General features: G+C 51.7%; 1 protein-coding gene across 2 annotated transcripts in view; it reads right to left on the bottom strand.

Annotated features, from left to right (window-relative positions):
• LOC126570974 (glucose dehydrogenase [FAD, quinone]) overlaps positions 1 to 18,910 on the bottom strand; it is a 21,842-nt gene extending 2,932 nt beyond the window's left edge. Inside the window, exons 1-3 of one of the 2 annotated variants that reach the window (XM_050229135.1) lie at positions 18,373 to 18,910; positions 5,132 to 5,315; positions 4,904 to 5,030 (exon numbers count right to left, since the gene is read on the bottom strand). In XM_050229135.1, the coding sequence (XP_050085092.1) occupies positions 4,904 to 5,030; positions 5,132 to 5,281 (277 nt within the window). In that variant the 5' untranslated portion in view covers positions 5,282 to 5,315; positions 18,373 to 18,910. The remainder of the gene's footprint in view (positions 1 to 4,903; positions 5,031 to 5,131; positions 5,316 to 18,372) is intronic. The other variant, XM_050229134.1, reaches the window with a different exon arrangement.
• Positions 18,911 to 19,764: the final 854 nt, after the last annotated feature.

Below are 19,764 nucleotides of genomic sequence, written 5' to 3'. Positions count from 1 at the left end.
CCTCACAGACCGCTCCACATTGTAGCTGGGAGTATGGTAATGTTACATGGATTTCGGTTGAACGATTAAAGACAGTACGGGAAGCGTGCAACGCCCGTTTGCCGGACCTGGGTGCACCGGATTGGTTTCAGGGGAATCAGGGAAATCCATCCATTTGCAATGCTATCATTTGATTGCACTGCTGTCTCCAGTATTGTGACCGGTTGTGGGTGATACACGCGGTTGTAGCTATTGTTTCGCTTATTTTCACATGATTGCGGTAAGGGAAATGGGGTAAAGTGGATTTTGGAATTAGAAAATGATTCTTTTGAATATTCTATAGACTTTCCTGTGAAGATTCTGTTTGCATACGACAGAGTTAAGTTTATGTTCCATGTAACTTTAATGGATTGCTATTAACATTGTTCATTAAACTACTACTCAATGGTCGTTTGATTCATGAAAATCATAAGTGATCTGCTGAGTACTTATTTGTGGTCTCGCGCAGTTTTTTCAAACGGTTTCTTTTAATATTGCTTGCTATCATTAAATACAAAAAATACTAGAATATCGAATAACGAATGAATAACGCATCCTAGTGAAAATTTCACATTTGCTGGCATCAGACGGAATGCTCGAATGGCCAAGGCTCCATACCACCATTCATCCACGGTTCCAGAACATCATTACCATTTTGAAATGGAATAAAAACAGGTTTTCATTGAAAACCTTATCGTTTTATCATCGTGACATGATTGTACCATAATAAATATGCTCAAAATGTCGAGCTAAACTAACAGCTAACGAGTTTTAACAGAATGTTAAAACCCGATTCTGCGATTCCCGAAAGCATTTTGCGAATTTGACGACCACGTCATTTGCACCCTGATCAGCCACATCGCCAGGCACATAACATCACAAAAAGTGGAACATGCCATGTCCAAGGTAATTTAGCGTCTCTGTTTATTTCTCTTGTGTACGCTCCAGGCGCACATCAATTTCCATGGATAATGACGTTCAAATATGGGTTTTCCAATACAGTTTTCATTGCTGGCACACCACCTGGAATTTTATTATTTGAATCCGATAAAACTAGGGCACCGATGTGGGTGGAAAATATGCAATTTGCATTTTGCAAAAAAAAACAATAACAGCAAGAGACGAAGGAAGGAAAAAGTCCAATTAATATTTCGTTCGCTTTTGGAACACAACGAATCCAATCTAGTTGAAGTGCATAGAACCAGATCCCAAAGGTTGGTGCACCGTCGTGCCGTGCCAATCGTTGGTCAATCACAGAGCATTGCTAAAAACTCATCTCGCATGTCCAATGAACAACCGAAATTGTCACCGGAATCGATTGGCGGCTTGCGTTTGTGTAGGTTGCTTGCATGCCTCTCCAAACAAAAAAAAAAAAACAACCCCCATCACCATCGGCGTTCCAACATTGTCTAAACCGGACACCTCGTCGAATCGATTGGAATCAATAATCGAATTCCCAACGCCACTCGCCAACGTGTGAGGCGGATTGTTGTTGTTCCATGTTGGCCAGCCAGCAAGCTCCAAGCAAGATGCAAAACATGAGCAAACCATGAGCATTGCAGCTCGGAACGGATGGCAGTTTATGAAATTCTCCCCTAAAACTCGTGAAAGCTCGTTGCAAACGCAGCAGCAGTAAAGTGAACTCTCTCGTGCAATGCAATCGGTTTCGGTCTGCAATCGGTCCGTCCGTTCGTCCGGAGTGTTGTCCGCAACGCGCCAGCCTCAGGGGGATGCTCACTACTCCAACACCATAATTGCTGTTCGATGCTGCTGCTGCCGACCCAATTCTCAGTGTTCAACACACACAAACCCAGACACACTGAGGTACTTAAACCCGAGTTGGGGCTATGCTGGCGTGTTCTATCGCATCTAATCGATTTGATCGGTGGCAGTGACCGGAGCAGCTGGTTCACAAACGCCACAATCAGTGTGGTCGTTTTGTCTGAAGGGAGAGAAGCAGCAGCAGAAGAGCCTACGCGAGATGCTGCGATGCACGATTAGCTAACTACGGCCAGCACTTTCGGACGTGATGGCCATGCTGAGCCACTTTTGTGGAGCCACAACAACGGCGATGCCCCCCGGGGGGAAGCCACACACTTTGTACGCCATTCATTTGTGAAGAGCCGTTTGATAATCGGGCTGAAAAAGAACTGACTAACACCCCCCGGGGGCGGAGTTCGCACCGCGCTTTTGTGCCTAAACACTCCACGCTCACAGCGTCCCGATCATCTTCGATGGTTCGTTTGTTTGATTGGTACCTTCGATCAGGGCAATCACGGATGCCACGATCGGCCATCGAACTGGCTTGTAACTGTCAGGCCGTTGGCCGATTTCGTATTGTCTTCTTGCAAATCGCCAGTTTATCCGAGATGCCGAGATGCCGCGATGTTTCCCGGCCCCGGCCCGAAAGTAATTAATGGGTCTGCAATGTATTGTGTACTGGAAGGCGGAGTGGAGCGTTGTTTTATGTTTTTTTTTGGATTGTGATGCCATGCTTTTGGGTCAAGGTCAAGACATGCTTCGACATCCCTGTAACATGATAATTACTGTAACGCATACTAACTGACATCTAATCGATTGGGATCCTTGGCATAAAGCAAGGAAAGCTAACAGCCCGTGAAATGAGCCGTGACGCTGAGTTAACGCCCTGCAATTGCAGTTGATGCATAGAATGGAGAAGAGGGAAATACAAGCGTCTACATTAGATGGAGCTAAGAATTACGTGGATGGAAAGATGGTGAAGAGTTCCTAGTTGCATCATTTCGAAAATAAACAGTTTCCAGTTCTTCCAGATTAACATTACTTTGTATTTAAAGCTTTCTGACTCTCCTTCCATTACTTACTGGATCCAGCAGATTGGTCCGCAACCAGAACCTGCCGGTGAATGCTGTTTTGCATTTTCAAAAACGCTTCGCTTTCTTCTCGGCGGATTCGCGGCTCACAGCGGGCATTAACCGGTATTAAGCGACGGCGCGACCCGTCGACCCATCCAAGAAGTGTCGACATTTAAATTCTTCACTTAAACACCGCACCACATCCCGATCCCGATGGTGTGTCGGCATCGGCATAATCCTTTCCAGCGCGAGGCCATAACATCACCAAAGCTGCTGCTGCTGCTGCTCCTGCTCGTCCACCACTTTTTCCAGAATTCCGGTATTTCAGGTTTTGTGCTCCCTCTGGGGGGCCCCCGTGGCCAGTCACTGGCACTAAGCTGCCCTGTCTCCTGTCAGGCCATTCTCCTGTTCTCCTCTTCCTTAACGAAGCTGCCTGGAATGGAACTGGAATGGTCCTTGACCGTCACAGCCCAAGTGCATCTGGTGCAAGGTTTTTCGTGGCGAACCTTGGGCCCACTCGGCCAGGTTGCAATATTGCGCCCACGGTGAATTTTCGAAAGGCAAAAAAGCAGAAGAGACCAACAGCAGCACGTTTCAGCTCCCAAAAGACCTCAAATACCATTTCATTCCCCGTTTTGCTGCTCGAGCGTTGGTAATCGTGAGACAATGCCCCCGAAAAAAGGAAAAAAAAACATCATCATAAAGGTCGAAGTACGATGAAACCGGGAATCGAGAATTTGGGAAAGCGAACCTCGCATAAAGGCCATCATCCCGTGGGGAGAAGCCAGATTCACGGCCCCGCCGGTAATGGTACAATCACGGCGACAATCCGATTGGCAGCTGGCACACTCTCGTACTCAAGGATAGCCGCGCTCGTCCTCGCCCTCAACACCCTTTCCCTGTTGGCGGATTCACGCAAATGCCAAACCATCCGATCGGCCTCGACCGACCATTGTGAGAGGGATCTCGGGGTGAATTGTAGCGCTGAAAAGCGACCAACGCGGACGAGCACGATGAAAGGTTCGGACGCCGTGGTCGCTCCGTGTCGTGGTCAAATGGGATTCAGATGACCAAAATGCGTACCGAGCGTCCGTGGATTTATGGTAACGACACAAATCGGGCCCTCCTCTTCACCATTGCGGGACACACGTGACGTTGCACCTGTTGAACCGGCCGGTCCGTGTGACGGTTTTGGGTATTGACACTGGGCATTATGGTGTTGACCATCAAAAGGCGACCAGGCCGTCCAGTGAGTGTCTAGTGAGCTGAGCTGAGGTGAGCTTTCCTAATAGAACCACTTAATCCTCGGTAGCGACGGTCGTTGCCGGTCACTTTTTCTTCCTTCCTTCTCCATTTTCTTCATCTGCCATTTGAAATGTACACTCGGTCGGTACACGCTTGGCGACGCTGCCGCCGCTTTGCGACACAAACTTTTCGCAACATTTAGCGCCCCGTTGGGTGTTTTGGGTCTACAGCTACAGCGGTTCGGTGCGCGCCATTTCGCAGCCAAATATGCTAATCGTTCTGAGCAATCGCGCTAAATACCGGGACGGGACGACAACACAGCGTATTTTGTCTAATTTCGATTCGATTGCTAATAACGCGCCAGGGGAAAACCCCCAGCGAAGTGAGCGAGTGAACGGAGTCAATGGACCCTGAGCTGCAGGCCGCTTGGGCAACGCCGGCTGGCTGGCTGTCCAACAAATCGTGACCGTACCCTGGTTGGTGCTCGCGCTCCAATGACGACGACGACGACAACAAGGCCCGTTCGTGGTTGGAGACGTTAGGGATGAAAATTAGCGAAAAGTTTGTTCAAGAACCGGCACTCGCTTGGCGTCACATCGGACCAATCTGGGGTACTGGTACGTTCGTTTACGTACGCCAAATTGTGAAGATGCGGCCGGTGGTCTCCGGAGTGCACTCGAGTGTTACCGGAGATCATCTAACCGGAACGGCGATTCGGCCATTCACGCATTCACTGGAGTCCCCTGAGACGCCATCCCTATCTTCTCTCTTGGCTCTTGGGGGGCTCTTTTCGCAGCCAGACCTACCTGCTTCGATCAGCAGCACCTTCCAGTTCTTGATTTCCGATAAGCGTGACGCAATGACCGATCCGCCCGATCCACCACCGACGACGATGAAATCGTACTCGTAGTCCACACCCCGGGATGATTTGGCCTGTGAGGAAGAGGGAAAAGAAGTTGACGAAAGGGTGAGGAAAACAGGAAGAAATGCAAGGGCGGCCAGTGGCCTAAGGTCTTCCGTTCGAATCCGCTTACCTTCGCCCGGCCACACGGATCCTCGAGGTCACACTGCGATCGAATAAACACCTCCAGTAGCCCCATAAACAGCATGTACTGGGCACCACCGCAGAGCGCGGCCAGGGTAGACCCGACCGGGCTCGTCATAGGGCACGCACAGGTGGACATCGTGCCAGGCTCCTGTGGTCGCTAGTGACACGTTCTGGAAGAAAAGAAGAAAAAGAAAAAAAACCAAGCGAAACAATCAGTACAATGTGAGTGAGCGGTTGGAAGTGATGGAAGCGATGCTCCAGTTTCCAAAGTCTGCCAATGTTGTAGTTGGCCATGAGATTTGGTAATAATTCGGAGCAAGGACACCGGCAAAACGGACGATCCGATCCGGTCCGTCTGCTGTACGTGCGCGAGCACTTCTTGAGCCACGGCGAGGAGGCTGTACATCACGTTGCATCACGGAAACGAAAGGTGCTCTTGTTGTTGTTGAATGCGATTGGGGCTGCCAGGGGGGGGACCTTGTGGCCAAGTGTAGATCATGCGCTCGCAGCCAGTCGGTTACAGTTTCGTGCTGGGTGAATGTGTGTCGAAGTCAATGGCGGCACAGCACACGTCAGCACATAATTGGTTTCGAATGTTTGTTCCGAATGCGACGCTCCATCACTTGAGGTGCTAGGCCGTTATTCAATACTGTCACCGCTTTCTAGAGCTGGCAGCTTATCGCAAACAACGGTGGGTGCTAAGCTGCTCAACAAATATCCATCTTCATCCCATTTGCAATCCATCTTGGGAAGCAGGAGTAGTCGCTGATCAGTCGCTTGGCCTCTTCGGATCGGAACTAGTGTCTGCGAGAAGTAATGGAAGAGATTATGTGGCTCAGAAAACGGTAACCAACGGCAAGATTCTCTGCCCGCGCCGCTGAAGTCCACGAGAACAAGAAGCAAGAACCCTCCCCGGCCCGTGGGTCATGTCAAAGGTCGACGTCATCGATCAATCCACCGCAACCATCGTGGATTGCAATTCCCCTATTGGTCATCACCGTCATCATCATTCGCTCGCGGAGGAGCCGCACACAAACATTATCCGGCTTCAGCACGCTCGGATGTGGAAACGCAGCGTGGCTCAATTTGTAATGCCGAGCAACCTCCCGGCCATTGGAACAAAGCATCCGCGATCCATGTTCGAACATGGCCATGCGGGGCTTCAGAAGGCTCACGAATGCACACGCGGCCCACCGAAGATCGGATGATGCATTCGAGATGAGGAAAGAGCCACACCACCGTGCACCGCCCGTGTTCGGGGCCACCAAACGCAGATGAGCGTCGTTGGAACCCCCGGGGAGGTGGGGGGGGGGGGGGCAGCCCCGGTCTGCCGGAAGAAATAAATTGGATCTGCGCGAAAGCAGCCGAACGGGCTGCTAACGACGAGAACGGGTTGGTACGAACGAATTCCGTGCAACACTAAACCGGAGCCTGGCGTGACCTGGCGTGAGTTTGGCGCCGCCGCTTTTTGGAGGGCTCGCTAGATGGGACCACTTGGTGGGATAATTGAAAGATTTGATAAAATTGCCAGCTTTGTCGAGGTCGCGCGGGCAGATCCGAACACAATCTGAAGCGCAGACGGCGTGCGAGCGAAGGCATTGCGTAAGACAAAATGGCAAGATAATTGAAGACGCTGCAGACATGCCGGCTGCTGGGAGCGGTCGCTGCGGTCCCTGGTCTCTGAGAGAATGCTCGCTCTGTCTGTCTGACTGCGTGGGGAAGCATCAAAACATTGCGCCGACCTCTTCTGCTGCTGCTGCTGCTGCTGCTCCGTCTGATCGTCTATCATTGGCTTTCGACTTTTTGCGCTAATAAAATGTAAATTTATTCTCGCGGCGCTGCTTGGCGTGGTGCAGAGAAAACTTGGAACTAGAGATGGCATGGCATTGCGTGTGCCGATGAATCCGACAGACCGGGCGATGCGTCGGAAAGATTTCCGGAATTGATAACGGATTTGCAAAATCGGGAAAGTGGAGCTTTCGGTTTCGTTCCGTTCCGGAATTTCCTACTTTCCCACTTTATCAATTTTATGCTACCGGCGCCGGAGGAGGAGGAGCTGGAAGAAGGGCATGAGGATCACCGATTATGTCTACCGATGCGGAACATTCCGAAGAGTCAGAGAGCAGCAGTTCAACCGGAGCAACAAATCGGGATGAGACTTTAGGGTGTGCGCGATGGTGGTGGCGGCGTAGGTCGTCCGGTGGCAGCGATTGCGCTAAATTGCCAACACGACCCCACTCTTCCTCTAATCCTCTTTTATTAATTACTTACCGGGGGTAATTTCATTTCACCGAGCTTAACGCGGAGTACTCCACGGGCTGAGGCCGTTCCAAAAGCACGAAACACGAACCCAGCTGTCTCTCTATCTCTCTCACTGTGGTCTCTACCAGCTCGAGCTCCCGGTTCCACGGGCCCTAAACGTGTTGGATTTGGATCGATTTCCCGATTGCAGCTGCCCAGGTTACACTGGCGTCCCACCAGACAACATAGTGTACGGCATGTAATTGAGCTGCAGCGAAGCGCCATTCGAGCGACGTTCATTAAGACGATTGATGGTGAAAATTACATTACTAGCGGGCCAATTTGTACACCCACCAGTGCGCACAGTTGTTTGCGGCAAGTAAAGGAAGTAAAATGGAAGCTGGATGGTGCATCAATTCGTCTCGCATCTTCATTTCGCATCTTTGGCGTTACAATTTCATACGACTTCGAATCCATTCGGCTGCATTGCTGAGCTGAGTGATTGAGATTAGTAATTACGGACGCAACGGAACACCTCCGTGCCGACCATGTCCGGTATTCACGGGCGACAAATTGAGCGATTTGGTCAAGCCATACGATTGACATGGAATGCCATACGAAGCCAAGTGTAGCTGACCACCACCAGCATTGACTGACCGAAAGGCTGTGCTGTTAAATAACCGCATCGGCTTATGTGGTGCGAAGGAACGAATGGAAGAAAAACACCGCACGAAACCGGACTTTCAATTGGTTCTTGGAGCGGTTGAGCATGCGGTTTTCCAATATGGAGCCATCGGCACCACCAGCTATTCCACAAAAGGTTTTGGTGTTCTGCGGGGAGAACGTGGTGACGAGGGAAGGAGAGAAGAGTCCTCGAGGGGGCATTTTCCCAAAACGGAATGACCATTTCTGTCGCCCGCGCAACCACCATAGACCGCTTCACTGGAAAGGTGTATATGAGAAGAGAAGAAGGTTCTAGCGTCTGACAGGCCAGTCCGGTCCACTGCCCTTGACACGCACACATACACATGTGTGGAGAAAGATGTGCGCCCCGGGGACTAAGCATAAAGGCCATCAACATTGGCCATCGTCACCTCGGACGTACCGCAATACGGCGACGGTCGATGGCGATAACCTGGTAGTGGAGCTCGTTGAAACGCATCCGGTTCTCGGTCACCGGAAGGGCAATACGGTGCTACCTTTCGCCTTGCCTGGGCCTGCGAGTGAGCTGGAGACATGTTAACAGCAATCTGAGAGGTACTTTACACCCTATAATCCATCGCTTGACACTCTGGCGATTGCTTGCTCGCATCGGAACGGAACGGACCGGAAGATTTGTGGAGACGTTCGGTTCTCGCCTCGCCTTCGGTTGATGCAAAATCAATTTCCGTTGTGAAAACCACCGAGGGCACTACCGGTGGTGGCTAGAACCGGTTGGTTGGCTGGCAGATTGTGGCTTACGTAGAACGGGAGGGATTGGAAAGCGCAAGAGAACAAAACACTCTCTCGAGGGCTCTTAAACAGACTGGCACTGCAAGACGAGGCTGAACAGGTGTTTGGGAGGCACGGCCCCGACGATACGATGGAACTTGTCCCTTCGAGGGCTCACGGGAGATATGGCTTCCAGGGGAGCCAGAATCAGGATGTTTTTCAGAAACTGTTCTACTTACGGCAGATCCTTGATCAATACCGAGCAATTGCTTGTGCTCCCGTTATATCCCCTTGAAACTGAACATTGCAGAAAGCAATATCTGAAGAGTTTACAAAGCGTTTTAAAAAGAAACAAAAACCAGTCCACTGCCCTTCGTCGGAATATTGATTGCTGTATTGCAGGCAGAAGCTCAAGATTCATGAGATTCCTCCTTGGCTCTCTCTCTCTCTCTCGCCCTTTGTCTCCGTTTGCAATATCTTCGATCAACAATTCTCTACTCTGGTTTCCTTGGAATCGCTAGAATCGCGCGAGATGCAACGGACGAGATGGATAGGAATGTGGCAAAGAAATCCATTAAATGGAAATGTCCAGCCAACCTGCCAGGCAGCAGCAGAGAACAACCATCAAGCCACGACGCTGGCTTGAGTTAACCTTGGCCCAGCGCAAACCGCCAGGGGAACCGTTGGAAAAGTCTTCGCATTCGATCGAGCATCCACCGAGTATTGTTTCAATTTGTTGTTTATTTTTGCTGCTCCGGTGCTGCTTTGCAAATGGTTCCATTACGGGCATCGCAAGAACTCTAAAACCAACATCATTGTAGCTGGTGGTTTACGATGCTCTCCGTGTGGCAGCAGATGCTGCAGATGCTGGAATGACTCAAAGTACCAGCTCGTAACCGTGCTTTAAGATTGTATTTTAATTTACCGCGCACAATCGGTCGTTTGCCAATGGTCTCGTATCGAACTCCGCTTTACAGTCGACGTCTGGCAGGGAAGCACTCGAAGAATACCAATGAGAAAGGTAAATCTCTCGCTCCAGGACCGAATCCCGCTGGTGCGTCGACGGGCGCAGATTTATGTTTAACTTCATTTAACCTTCTTCGTCCGAACGTCGCTTTCGCCTTGAAGCTCAGCGAAAGCATTTGTTGGGATGCCTTTCAGTGATGGGTCGTCGTTCGCTCGCTGGCTCGCTCGGTCGGTCGTCCAAATGGCAACGCGAAGGCGAAGACTAACACAATGGATTTGGTGCGAGCGATTCCCGGATAGCCCCGGATAGCCGTACATCCCGGCACGTCTGTCCGGTGCTTCGGTTTGGGGTGCGGTCAAAAGACAGGACAGGAGAGAGAGAGAAAGAGACCAAAGGCAATGTCATGGCGGTGCCATGGAGCATCGTAAAACGAAAAATCATGTTTCGTTCCCCGCTACTTCCATCGGTCGGAGACAATATCAATGCGGTCTCGGTTGGTTTGCGGCCGCGCGTGGTCGTGGGCGTGCGGTGGTGCGTTCATCCTTTATCTCACTTACAATCGGACTAAGAGAGAGAGAGAGTATCCTTTGAACATGTCTTTGAAGGCGAACCCTTGTCGAAGGCGATCCGAGTCCTTAGAGTAGCATTCTTTTTATCTTGGGTTGTACGTCGCTTCAAAGAAGCATAAACATTGGAACGAACCCAACAGGAGACGTATCCTGGTCCAAGGTCACCTAGTGGACTCGGGAATGGACACCGCATCAGCTCACTAGACGCAAAAGGGCATCAGAGTTCAGTTTGTACGTCACTTACTTCACATTCACGGCATAGCGAGACACCATTTTTCGTGTGCCTCTCCCAAGCGGCGGGCAGCAACATAATCGGATTAGTTTTATTGCACCTTTGCGTCACTTGCACGGCATGGCGCGCGCTCTAGTAATCGACTTCTCATCCGCCGGTGACCTTCTCGCCGAAAATGGCTGACCGGAAAAAAACGGAAACTCTGTTGTGGTGGTGGCGCGTGCTTTCACTGATTTTATCCGAAGGAAAAGACACAAAGCTCGCCTTCGCGGTACGGCAGGTCTTCCCCACTTGTTTTGGCCACAGAAAAGGCCACCAACCGGTACCAACCGATCGTGATAACGCTTCAGACACTTCGAAAGCAAATGAGCAAAAAACGGAAAATCGCATCTTCTCGCGCGGTGGTGGTGGCCGGTTGCTCACTATTCGGCTTGGGCCTGATGTGTATGATGTGAGAAGCTCAACAACCTACTTCTAACGAAACGAAAGAACAATGCAGAGAGACGCCACGAGAGACTTGCGTCGCTTCTCGGGTGCCCCTCGGTGGACGAAGACGTGAGCTGCTTACGCAATCCACGCGTCCGCGAATCGTCGGCGGTCGGTGGCTTTGTGCCGGTGACGGTGTACAACTGGGAATTGGGGCCAGCTAGCGCGCGCGTGAGCAAACCATTCTCCACCACCACCACCACCAGCACCTCAAAAGTGTCCACTGTTCGTGGTGCCGCATGGTGTGGCCTGGGAAAAACCCTGAAGAGGCAACGGCGGCAACGGGGTGGTCTTGGTGCGTGTACGATTCGCAAGTTCACAATCTCCACCCCCCCCCTGGGTTTCAAGCGGCGTGACTGGTGGGTGCACCCCGCATGCCATCCGGTTGGACAGTCGACCATGTTACCCTTTTGTCCAAATTCTAGGCCCTGGAATGCACTTTCCAGGCGCAAAAGGGTACAGCCGAAAAGTCAGGTGAACCGGTTTTAACCATTTCGCGGTTGGCCTTGGTACTTGACATTTCAGCCCGGTCCGGGGTGGGGAAAGCCCGCGTAACTAGGTTACTAGTGTGTGGCCGGTTTTCACTGCGCTACCGGATGATCTTTTGGACGTTACGGTGATCTTTCCAGATTCCCCCCCAGGAGAGCTTTCATGGCACGCAAATCCCCCGTTAATGATGGTTGGCATTTTGAGGTTTTACCTGGATTTTCATCACACCAGCAGAGAGAATAGAAAACAGCTTCTGTGAAGGCTTTATCCAACAAACAAACTGTCCTCTAGTTTATAGTGCAGATTGGGTTCCAGGGATCGGGTTGCGGTAAACAATCGTTATGCAATTAAAATCATTCGCACAATCGCAAATCAATCAGCTGCAGCCGGTGGTGAAGTTCGGTGCGGCAAACCACAATTAAACTTCAATCGTCCTGGTGCCTGGCGACAAACCAAACCAAACCAATCGATCCGCTCGTTATCATTTCCCTAACTGCAATCTGCATAATCGGTCGGTCGGTCGGTCGGTCACACAATTCACACTTCAGTGCGGCCCGTCACACTCATCGGAATCGGCAAACCAAACCGTGAACACCGTCAACGGGCATTAGACGATCGATGATGGTGACATGACCTCCGATTATGAAGGCATGGTGCTTGCTGCCACCCGTTACGCCGTACTCGAGGGGATTTCCGGTGTGGAAAAACAAAGAAAATCATCCAACATAACTCAGCGCAAGTAGGTGTCACCCCCGGGAGGCGACAAAGCGCGGTGCGCACGCGGGGTGAGAGATTGAGTTGGCTGATTTCCGGCATCACCATCGGAACGCATCTCATCGACACGGCCACCGGGTCCTTGATTTTCCATTGTGGTCACAGTGTCGAGGACAAGTCGCCTTCACGGTCCAGTACTCTAGTGCCGGCCAATGCCGACGAGCAGTGCGACGCTGATAAACATGACAATGATGGACGAGATCACGGACACACACCGCCGGCCGGAGGGCTCTCTCTCTCTCTCTCGAGATCTACGCAAAAGGTTCACTCGTCGGAGGATGCTACGAGCTTAGCACTATGACGTGCTAGCGAGCGAACGGACGAACGAACGGACAGCCAGGTCATTTCACTCCAGTTGGCCGCAACCGGTTTTTGGCCACGACCGTCCGACGCTACAGGTAACCGGTTACCTGAGGTTGGGGCCAACCCAACTCGGACAGGGCTTTTCCAAGTTCAAGGTTGTGCTAATGAGCCAAAATGGGAAGGGGGTTGACCGGCGCCGGCATCGTCCGGTTCGTCGTCCGTGCGTCCGAACGCCGATAATGGATGATACTGCTGCTGCTGCTGCTGGACGCTTCGGCGACCCCATCTAGAGAGCGGGGCCTTTAATGGCGCCTGAGAGGGTTGCGACTATTTTCGGAACACGTTGTTTGATTTATGGTTGATCCTATCTTCCCCCCGGTCAACGTGTCTCACTAGCACGCGCAGTTAAAAAGCGCAACAATCTGCCCGCAATCCAGTGTCCGGGGGCCATTGGAACGCAAGTAAATGGACGACGCCAGCGAGCGACACACTTTGACGAGTAGATGACGGATAGTGGATAAGCTCCCCTCGGAGGATGGATAGAGACGCCATTTGGGAGAACGATTTCAGATTCCCGGGAGGCGAACTCACTCACGCCTTTTCTTATCTTCTCTAGGCCATCGGACACGGGAACGAATCGCTGCCAGTTCTCTCCGTGCATCACGCGCCATGCTCGTGCGATAATATGCGCCTCGCGTTAAAAACCCATTGCCGCCCGCCCGGCGGTTCACAAAGAGGTCATCATCGATGCGCCGTTGCGGTCAAACCTGTTCGCTGTAACGATAGCGACCTCCTTCACATTCGTTCCTCACTCATTTGTGATGGCTTGAGGCTTCTTCCTGGGGGGTGTCCAAAGTGCCGCGAAATGACCATCTTTATCTGCGTTTTGTAGTGTAGTTGGATGGGAGAAAGCGTGCACCCGAGGGGAGGTTATAACAACGATTGGACATTGCGTTCCGTTCGTTGGCATAACTGTTCTCGCATTCTTTTTCAGCGGCCCCGGTTTGCTTGGATGGCTTTTCGAGTCGAGTGGCTTCGGCAAAAGAAGAGGGACAATGAACTGCCCAGCAAGAACGAGAGAGATCCGTTTGTTCAATCTGTCAATGGCGAACAAATATTGTCGCACCGAATTGAGGCTAGACCAAGACGAACAACACGGCAAGTATTTACTGGGAACGTTTGGCGCGTTTCCCATTCGCATCTCCGGTTGCATCCGGCTTGACGATACGATGAATCAGTAATCAGATCCTTCAATCGCGTACCGCTAAATCCCGTTTTGACATTTCCGCTACTCCCGCGGGGTGGCCCTGTTGGCCAGCAGGGAACTAAGAGAGAGAAATCTACGGAAAGTTCAACCAGCGAGACAGCGGCCGTTGACAGTCATAAAGAATCCTTAATCGTTAGAAAAATCGCACAAAATGGAAGCCACACTTTGCATATTCATCGCTGGCGATGTGGGTGGACGCGGACAAGGGGCGGACAAGCGTCGATGTGGGTCGATTCACTTTCGAACGGAAAGTTTTGTTTATTTTAAACGCCCCCCCAAGGGGAGTGTATGTGTGTATTTTTGTGTCTCGCAGAGGGAGGCAGATAGGTCTTCCTCTTTCCTCCACTCCAGGGTGGCTGGCCAGGGAGGCAGCCCGTAGCGAGAATGTTGGGCCGTCCGGAGTCACCTAACTTTGCTCGTAAATTGGTGAAATTCAATTCCTAGCCGGAGACCGGAGAGAAAAAGAGAGGAGAGAAAGTTGGCAAAAATTTGATTGGATTGGCCTGGCCTCGGCTGAAGTTGTTGTCTCACGATGGTCCCCGTAGTCTGTTGTTTAGTCTGGATGCCTTGCAGTCTTCGTGATCTAAGCGCTATTCACGTGAAGGACAACGAAGGTCTTACCGGTACCGTTCTTGTGTTTAATGGCGGTTCAGACAGATGTTTAACTGTAGAACTCAGCACCATGAAATGCAATTCATTGCGCTATTTGTTCTGAAAAGCACCATTTTATTGCCTCACTAGCTTGCTTTTCAGCATCACCGCAACAACTAAATGACACCCAGACATGCTCTGGAGGTTAAATGTGGAAACGGTTGTGCTTTTTTGTAGTACTACCGGCTGTTTTTGCTCTGTCTGTATCCCGAATCAGCGAAGCGATTAAGTTGTTTGCCACCGGTCCTACACACAAATCCGGATCAGAGTTCAGGATTATGGGAGGTTGGTTTTTTTGCTCGTTCGAAATCGATTCAATCCGATACAATATCCGCAAACGCTACCGTTCGCTTCAGAGCGCGCATCACACGCCAAACGCCAGAAACAGGCTGTCAACCACCGAAAAGAAGACATACGCGAGATAATGATCAACCAGTGGGTGATGAATGGTTGGCTGCCGAACATGACACTCAATTTGTGATGCGATAGCACCGTTGAAGTGGATTGTGTTTGCGCCATTTTTCAACCCCACCACCCGGAGGTGCTGATGCCATTTGTTTTATATCGTCCATCGTCCACGTCGTGCATTCTTACGCCAGCCGTGTGAGCGATGATTTAATTTTTCACACATTTTGCTGCCCGATTCCGAGATGCATCTCGAGGGGTGCTTGGTGGAACTCAAAACCGTTGTGCGATTGGCCGCGTCGTTACATAAAGCTCGCTCGCTTGCTATCGTGTGTAGCTGAGCGGAACATCGGAACTAATTAGCAGCGATTCTGCGGTCAATTCTGTCTCTCATGAAACGTAATTGGGCTCCCTGTTGGCCCCCGGTGTCTTCTGCGGCGTACGGGATACCACGAAAACTCCGGTCTAGCGGCCATCTTTAATGAGCAAATCATGCGTCCTGGAACGTGGTCCCGGGGAACGACAACAGCGGCCTGGAGTTGGGGGGCCTTGAGAGGGTTGCGCTCGATGTGCTTCTGGCGTTCGGTGAGTTGGCAGAACTCTTCCTCTTCCACGGAATCCGTTAATTGTATATCTGCTGGCCTATAATTAGACAAAAGACGTTCCCGGTGGAAGAAACCGGTACGTCCGTGGTCGTCGTCCTTGACGTCCTTGTGGAGGACACGCACCAGCAGTCAACTTTTGCGTGATCAACCATTCTTGTGAACACAGCAAAAAGGGGGGGGGCAACTGTACCGAAGAACCGAGGGGTTCTTCTTTGCGACAGTTTGCACTTTGTACTTGTAACCAGTCACTCACTCACTGGTCCGGTGCTGGAGCAAAGTTTTATCGGGAAAGTTGAAACGTTAAACGAATGAAAGTTTCATTCTTCCTGGCTTTAATGGTGGAAAAGTGTCTCCAGCGTTCTACGCTTGAGAAGCACCGACGATGATGATGATGATGGTGATAGAGTGAAGTGTTTGTGTGCAAGAGCAAAGAGGGGCATGGCATGAAATGGTCAGTAGCAGAAGCCATTTATGATAAAATGATAACTCCCACTCGTCCCCAAAACTAATCCACCCCCCAATGGACGAGAGTGTAATGTTTGAAGTTTCGATGTGGCAACACAACAGCCTTATGGCCAACATATTGAGCATCGTGGAGTGTTCCAGTCGTTACAGGACTCCCAAGCAGAGGTTCTACCGTTCGGACTCTCGACGGAACACTCGCTCACGCGCTCTGCGGCATTATGTCACTTGGAAGACAGCTCCGCGCGAGATAATGGAAGCAAAGTTTAAGCTTTTCATAACTTTCACGAATAAACAAAAACCCAATAAAAGGGCAATTTCCCTTGGTCGATGAGCCCCAGAAGAAGCAGAAGCAGAGGAAAACGGGGCGGCATCCGAGTCGCTCCGGTTCGGTAATTTATGGGAAGCCAGCCAGGGATCCCAGGACCCCGGTCGGTCGACAAATCATAGGGCACTCGTAGGCCGCCCCCTGGACTGGTTGGACAAATATTATTTCATTATCTAATCTAATTCATAAACCTCCCCCACCGTCCCTGCAGAAGGGCTTGTAATGCCCCAGGCTCCAGGGGATGGCCGTTTGGGTGTGTTTGTTTGTAAATATGCCGGATTCCCGCGGATCCCAGGGCGGCGTCTTACGAAATCGGTAGCTTTAAGCTTCCCCTCGCGGGGCACCGTTCTGTCGAAGAATTTCCCTCAAAACATCCGCCCACCGGGCGTGGCGGTGGTGTTCCACGGAGGGTTTCCACGATTTCGTGGAAAATTAGCATTCCATGACCGCCCACCCGACCGCCGTCTCGTCTCTTTGCCGTCAATCGCGTGGATCGCGCGAGGCGGCGTTACCTAAGCACTCGTGGTCCTGGGGTGGGGCATGCTGAGAGGTCATCGCAAAATGATGATGACTCGGTGTGGCTTCACGCGATTGCTGCGATGCTGCGATGCTCGCTCAGCCCTCAGGCCTCGGTGGTCATCGATGGATCGGTCATGATCGGTTTCGCAAACATCTTCGCGACTTCGAGGGCGCGCGACTCGCGAGCTTTGTTGAGATCGAAAGACGATTGCCACCGTGGCGTCGCGTAACACAGACTCCCGGGTTGCCACCGGGAACACTGTGCGACGGTTATGCTCTCTTCATCGCGCAAATGAATCCAAAGCATCTAAATCTACTGGTTTGGTGATGAGCTGCTAAGCCACAAACGTGAAAGTGAAACGGAAACAGCGTGTCCCCTGCCCACCCTTGGTTCGTGATGCTTCGTTTGAGGTGAAAGATCGCGTCTGGGAAGTTGGCGCGTCTGCGCCCGGATCATCTGCACAATCCATTATGCTTCCCAACCGTCGCGAACCCACCCCACCCGGGGGGAGATGGAGGCATTGCGTGCCCGCATACATCCGGGACCATGTTTGGTTATGCTAAAACCCTTTTTCTGGTGTCTCGTTTTTCCACTGTTTTGGTTTCGGTTTCGTTTCCCTCCGACCGGAGACCTCCTGCGAGACTCACCGCTTTCGGTTTGTTGGGGCACGCGAGATCCTCAAGGAATGTCTGGAACTTCCGAGGCCGAGATTCCGAGACCGGAGATAAGCGAGACTCCGGCAAACACAATTGTTCATCACGCCCTTCGCTTTGCCCTCCCCCCTCGTCCTCCGGCTAACTGTTCATAATTCAAATTTCCATTTCGTCTCCGTGGCATCGCTGTGCCATTGATGAAAAATGGGGGAGAGGGATGAGGGTGAAATGCGCGTCACCTTTTCCCATCACGAGCGCACACAGAGAGTGAGTGAGTGCGAGGAAGAGAGAGAGAGAGAGAGAGAGACGCACACCTTTGCTTTTCCGTCACCAAACAAGGGCTTGAGCGCGAAAATGTGCCGCCATTTGAAAGGGAAAACGCTGCTTAACGTCGGTTCCACTGTTCCCTGGTGTCTGCTGAAGGGACTTAGGAGGAGTTTAGGGGGAAGAGGGTTTGTTTGAATTTCGACTCGAACACGAACTGTGTTGCCTTTAATTTCTCCTACCAAGCGTCGCCGTGGTCGTATCTGTTGCCTGCTGCTGCTTTGTTATCGTCGGAAGCGCGCGAATTATTAATGCAAACAACCAAACCACCATGGGCCATGGGCGCCACCTCATCAAGGAATGGGAAATGCGACACACAACACCGAACACAATAGTTCGACCAACAGGTAACAGACGGGGCAGCACAGAGACGGCCTTTCGGGGCCTAATTAGTTCCAGGTACCAGGTGCTCAGGCGGCGCCAAGCAACACACCCGCTAGGAAGGCGGAAAAGCCGGAAAAATGGTATGGAAAACCGAAGCAAACCGAGCGGCACCCCGGGTTCGGATCGAGATATTCACCTACTTTGCGATTGCGTCTGTTGCTGCTGCTGCTGCTGCTGCTGCTGCTCCTCTTCCTCGATCGCTGGCCGGTTAATCGAGGTGCCGATGACACGATGGCACGCACACCTTACGCAATAACGCAGTCAAGTCAGTCTGTCAGTCACAAACAGAGCCACTCGATCACACTCACTAGGGCGACGATCACGGATGGCACTTGTGGCCGTTCCGAGATTAAAACCGCAAACGTTGCCGTTCCGTACCGCTTGACTGCACTCGATCGACTGATCGTCCGCAGGGTCTGGGACGTCCGAGGTCCGCTCAAGGTCCGCAGAAGCGATCCCGAAACACTACTCGTTCGAGGCGGTGCACACCGTCCGTCCGCCAGGAGAATCTTCTCGTGCCTTTCGGCTCTTTTGGATTGTCTCGATCACTCGTACACGGTCCAACGATCGGCACACTTCACTCTCTCTCTCTCTCACTCTGTTTCTCTGTCTCTCTGGCTGGAGTAAACGCGGATCCGGAGGGGTGCAGACAACACACAAGTGACTCCGGCGAGCTTTGGCCACCGACTGAGGGGTGGCTTATTAGTGCGCGATGCTTTTCTTCACGCTGTACCCACCCTCCGGGCCGTCGCGGGGGTAGGTAGCGGCCAACATACCTTCCACTCTCCCCGCTCCACGCTCCGTTCCGTTCCATCAGTTTTCGCAACTTCCAATATCAGCTAGAGAGCGACGAGGAGGGGAAGAGGTGGTGTAGCGAAGAGGTTGGAAGCTGCGATGTTCGAAAGCACGAGAGAGAGAGAGGTGATCAAGACCCCCTCCCGGACAGTAGAACCGTGGGGAACCCAAGGCGATCTGCGATCTTCGCGTCGTGCTCGTGAGCTGCGCGTTCCATGGCGGACCCCATGGTGGTGCTGCTGCTCGGTATCTCCGGAATGACGCCGGTGGCCATTGCTGCACGTTCTGGAAGTGAATTGTTGTAACGAACGGATCGCGATCGTTTGGTGTTGTTGTGACTGACTGACTGACTGCCTGGCGGACTTGCAAACGCTTGGGGTTAGCGAGTTCTCGCACGTGCGGCCTAGGTTCGTTTGCTTGGTTGCTGCTGATTGATGATGGATTAGAACGGTGTGGCCTCAATACCTTGCGGCGATTCGTTCTTGTTCTTCATTTGCTTTGCAGGCCACTTTCTTCTTCCCCTTTTTGGAGGCAGATTGCCGTCTGATAACTCTGCCGCTCCTCTCTGTCCTGCTTGATTCCAGGTCAAACACAATCGCACTTTGCAGTTCATTTATCATCATGGATTCTCGGAAAACCGCTCGAAATGGTTCTGCGTAGTGTCTGTAGTCGGATTTGGGACATTTCGCAAATGGCGGAAGTCTCTTTGCCGCTGGTTAATGAGCCATAAATC

Source organism: Anopheles aquasalis, chromosome 2 (genome assembly GCF_943734665.1).
Source record: "Anopheles aquasalis chromosome 2, idAnoAquaMG_Q_19, whole genome shotgun sequence".
Lineage (NCBI taxonomy): Eukaryota > Metazoa > Arthropoda > Insecta > Diptera > Culicidae > Anopheles > Anopheles aquasalis.
The sequence above is the reverse complement of the archived record's forward strand: the minus strand, read 5'-3'. Positions and strand labels throughout refer to the sequence as shown.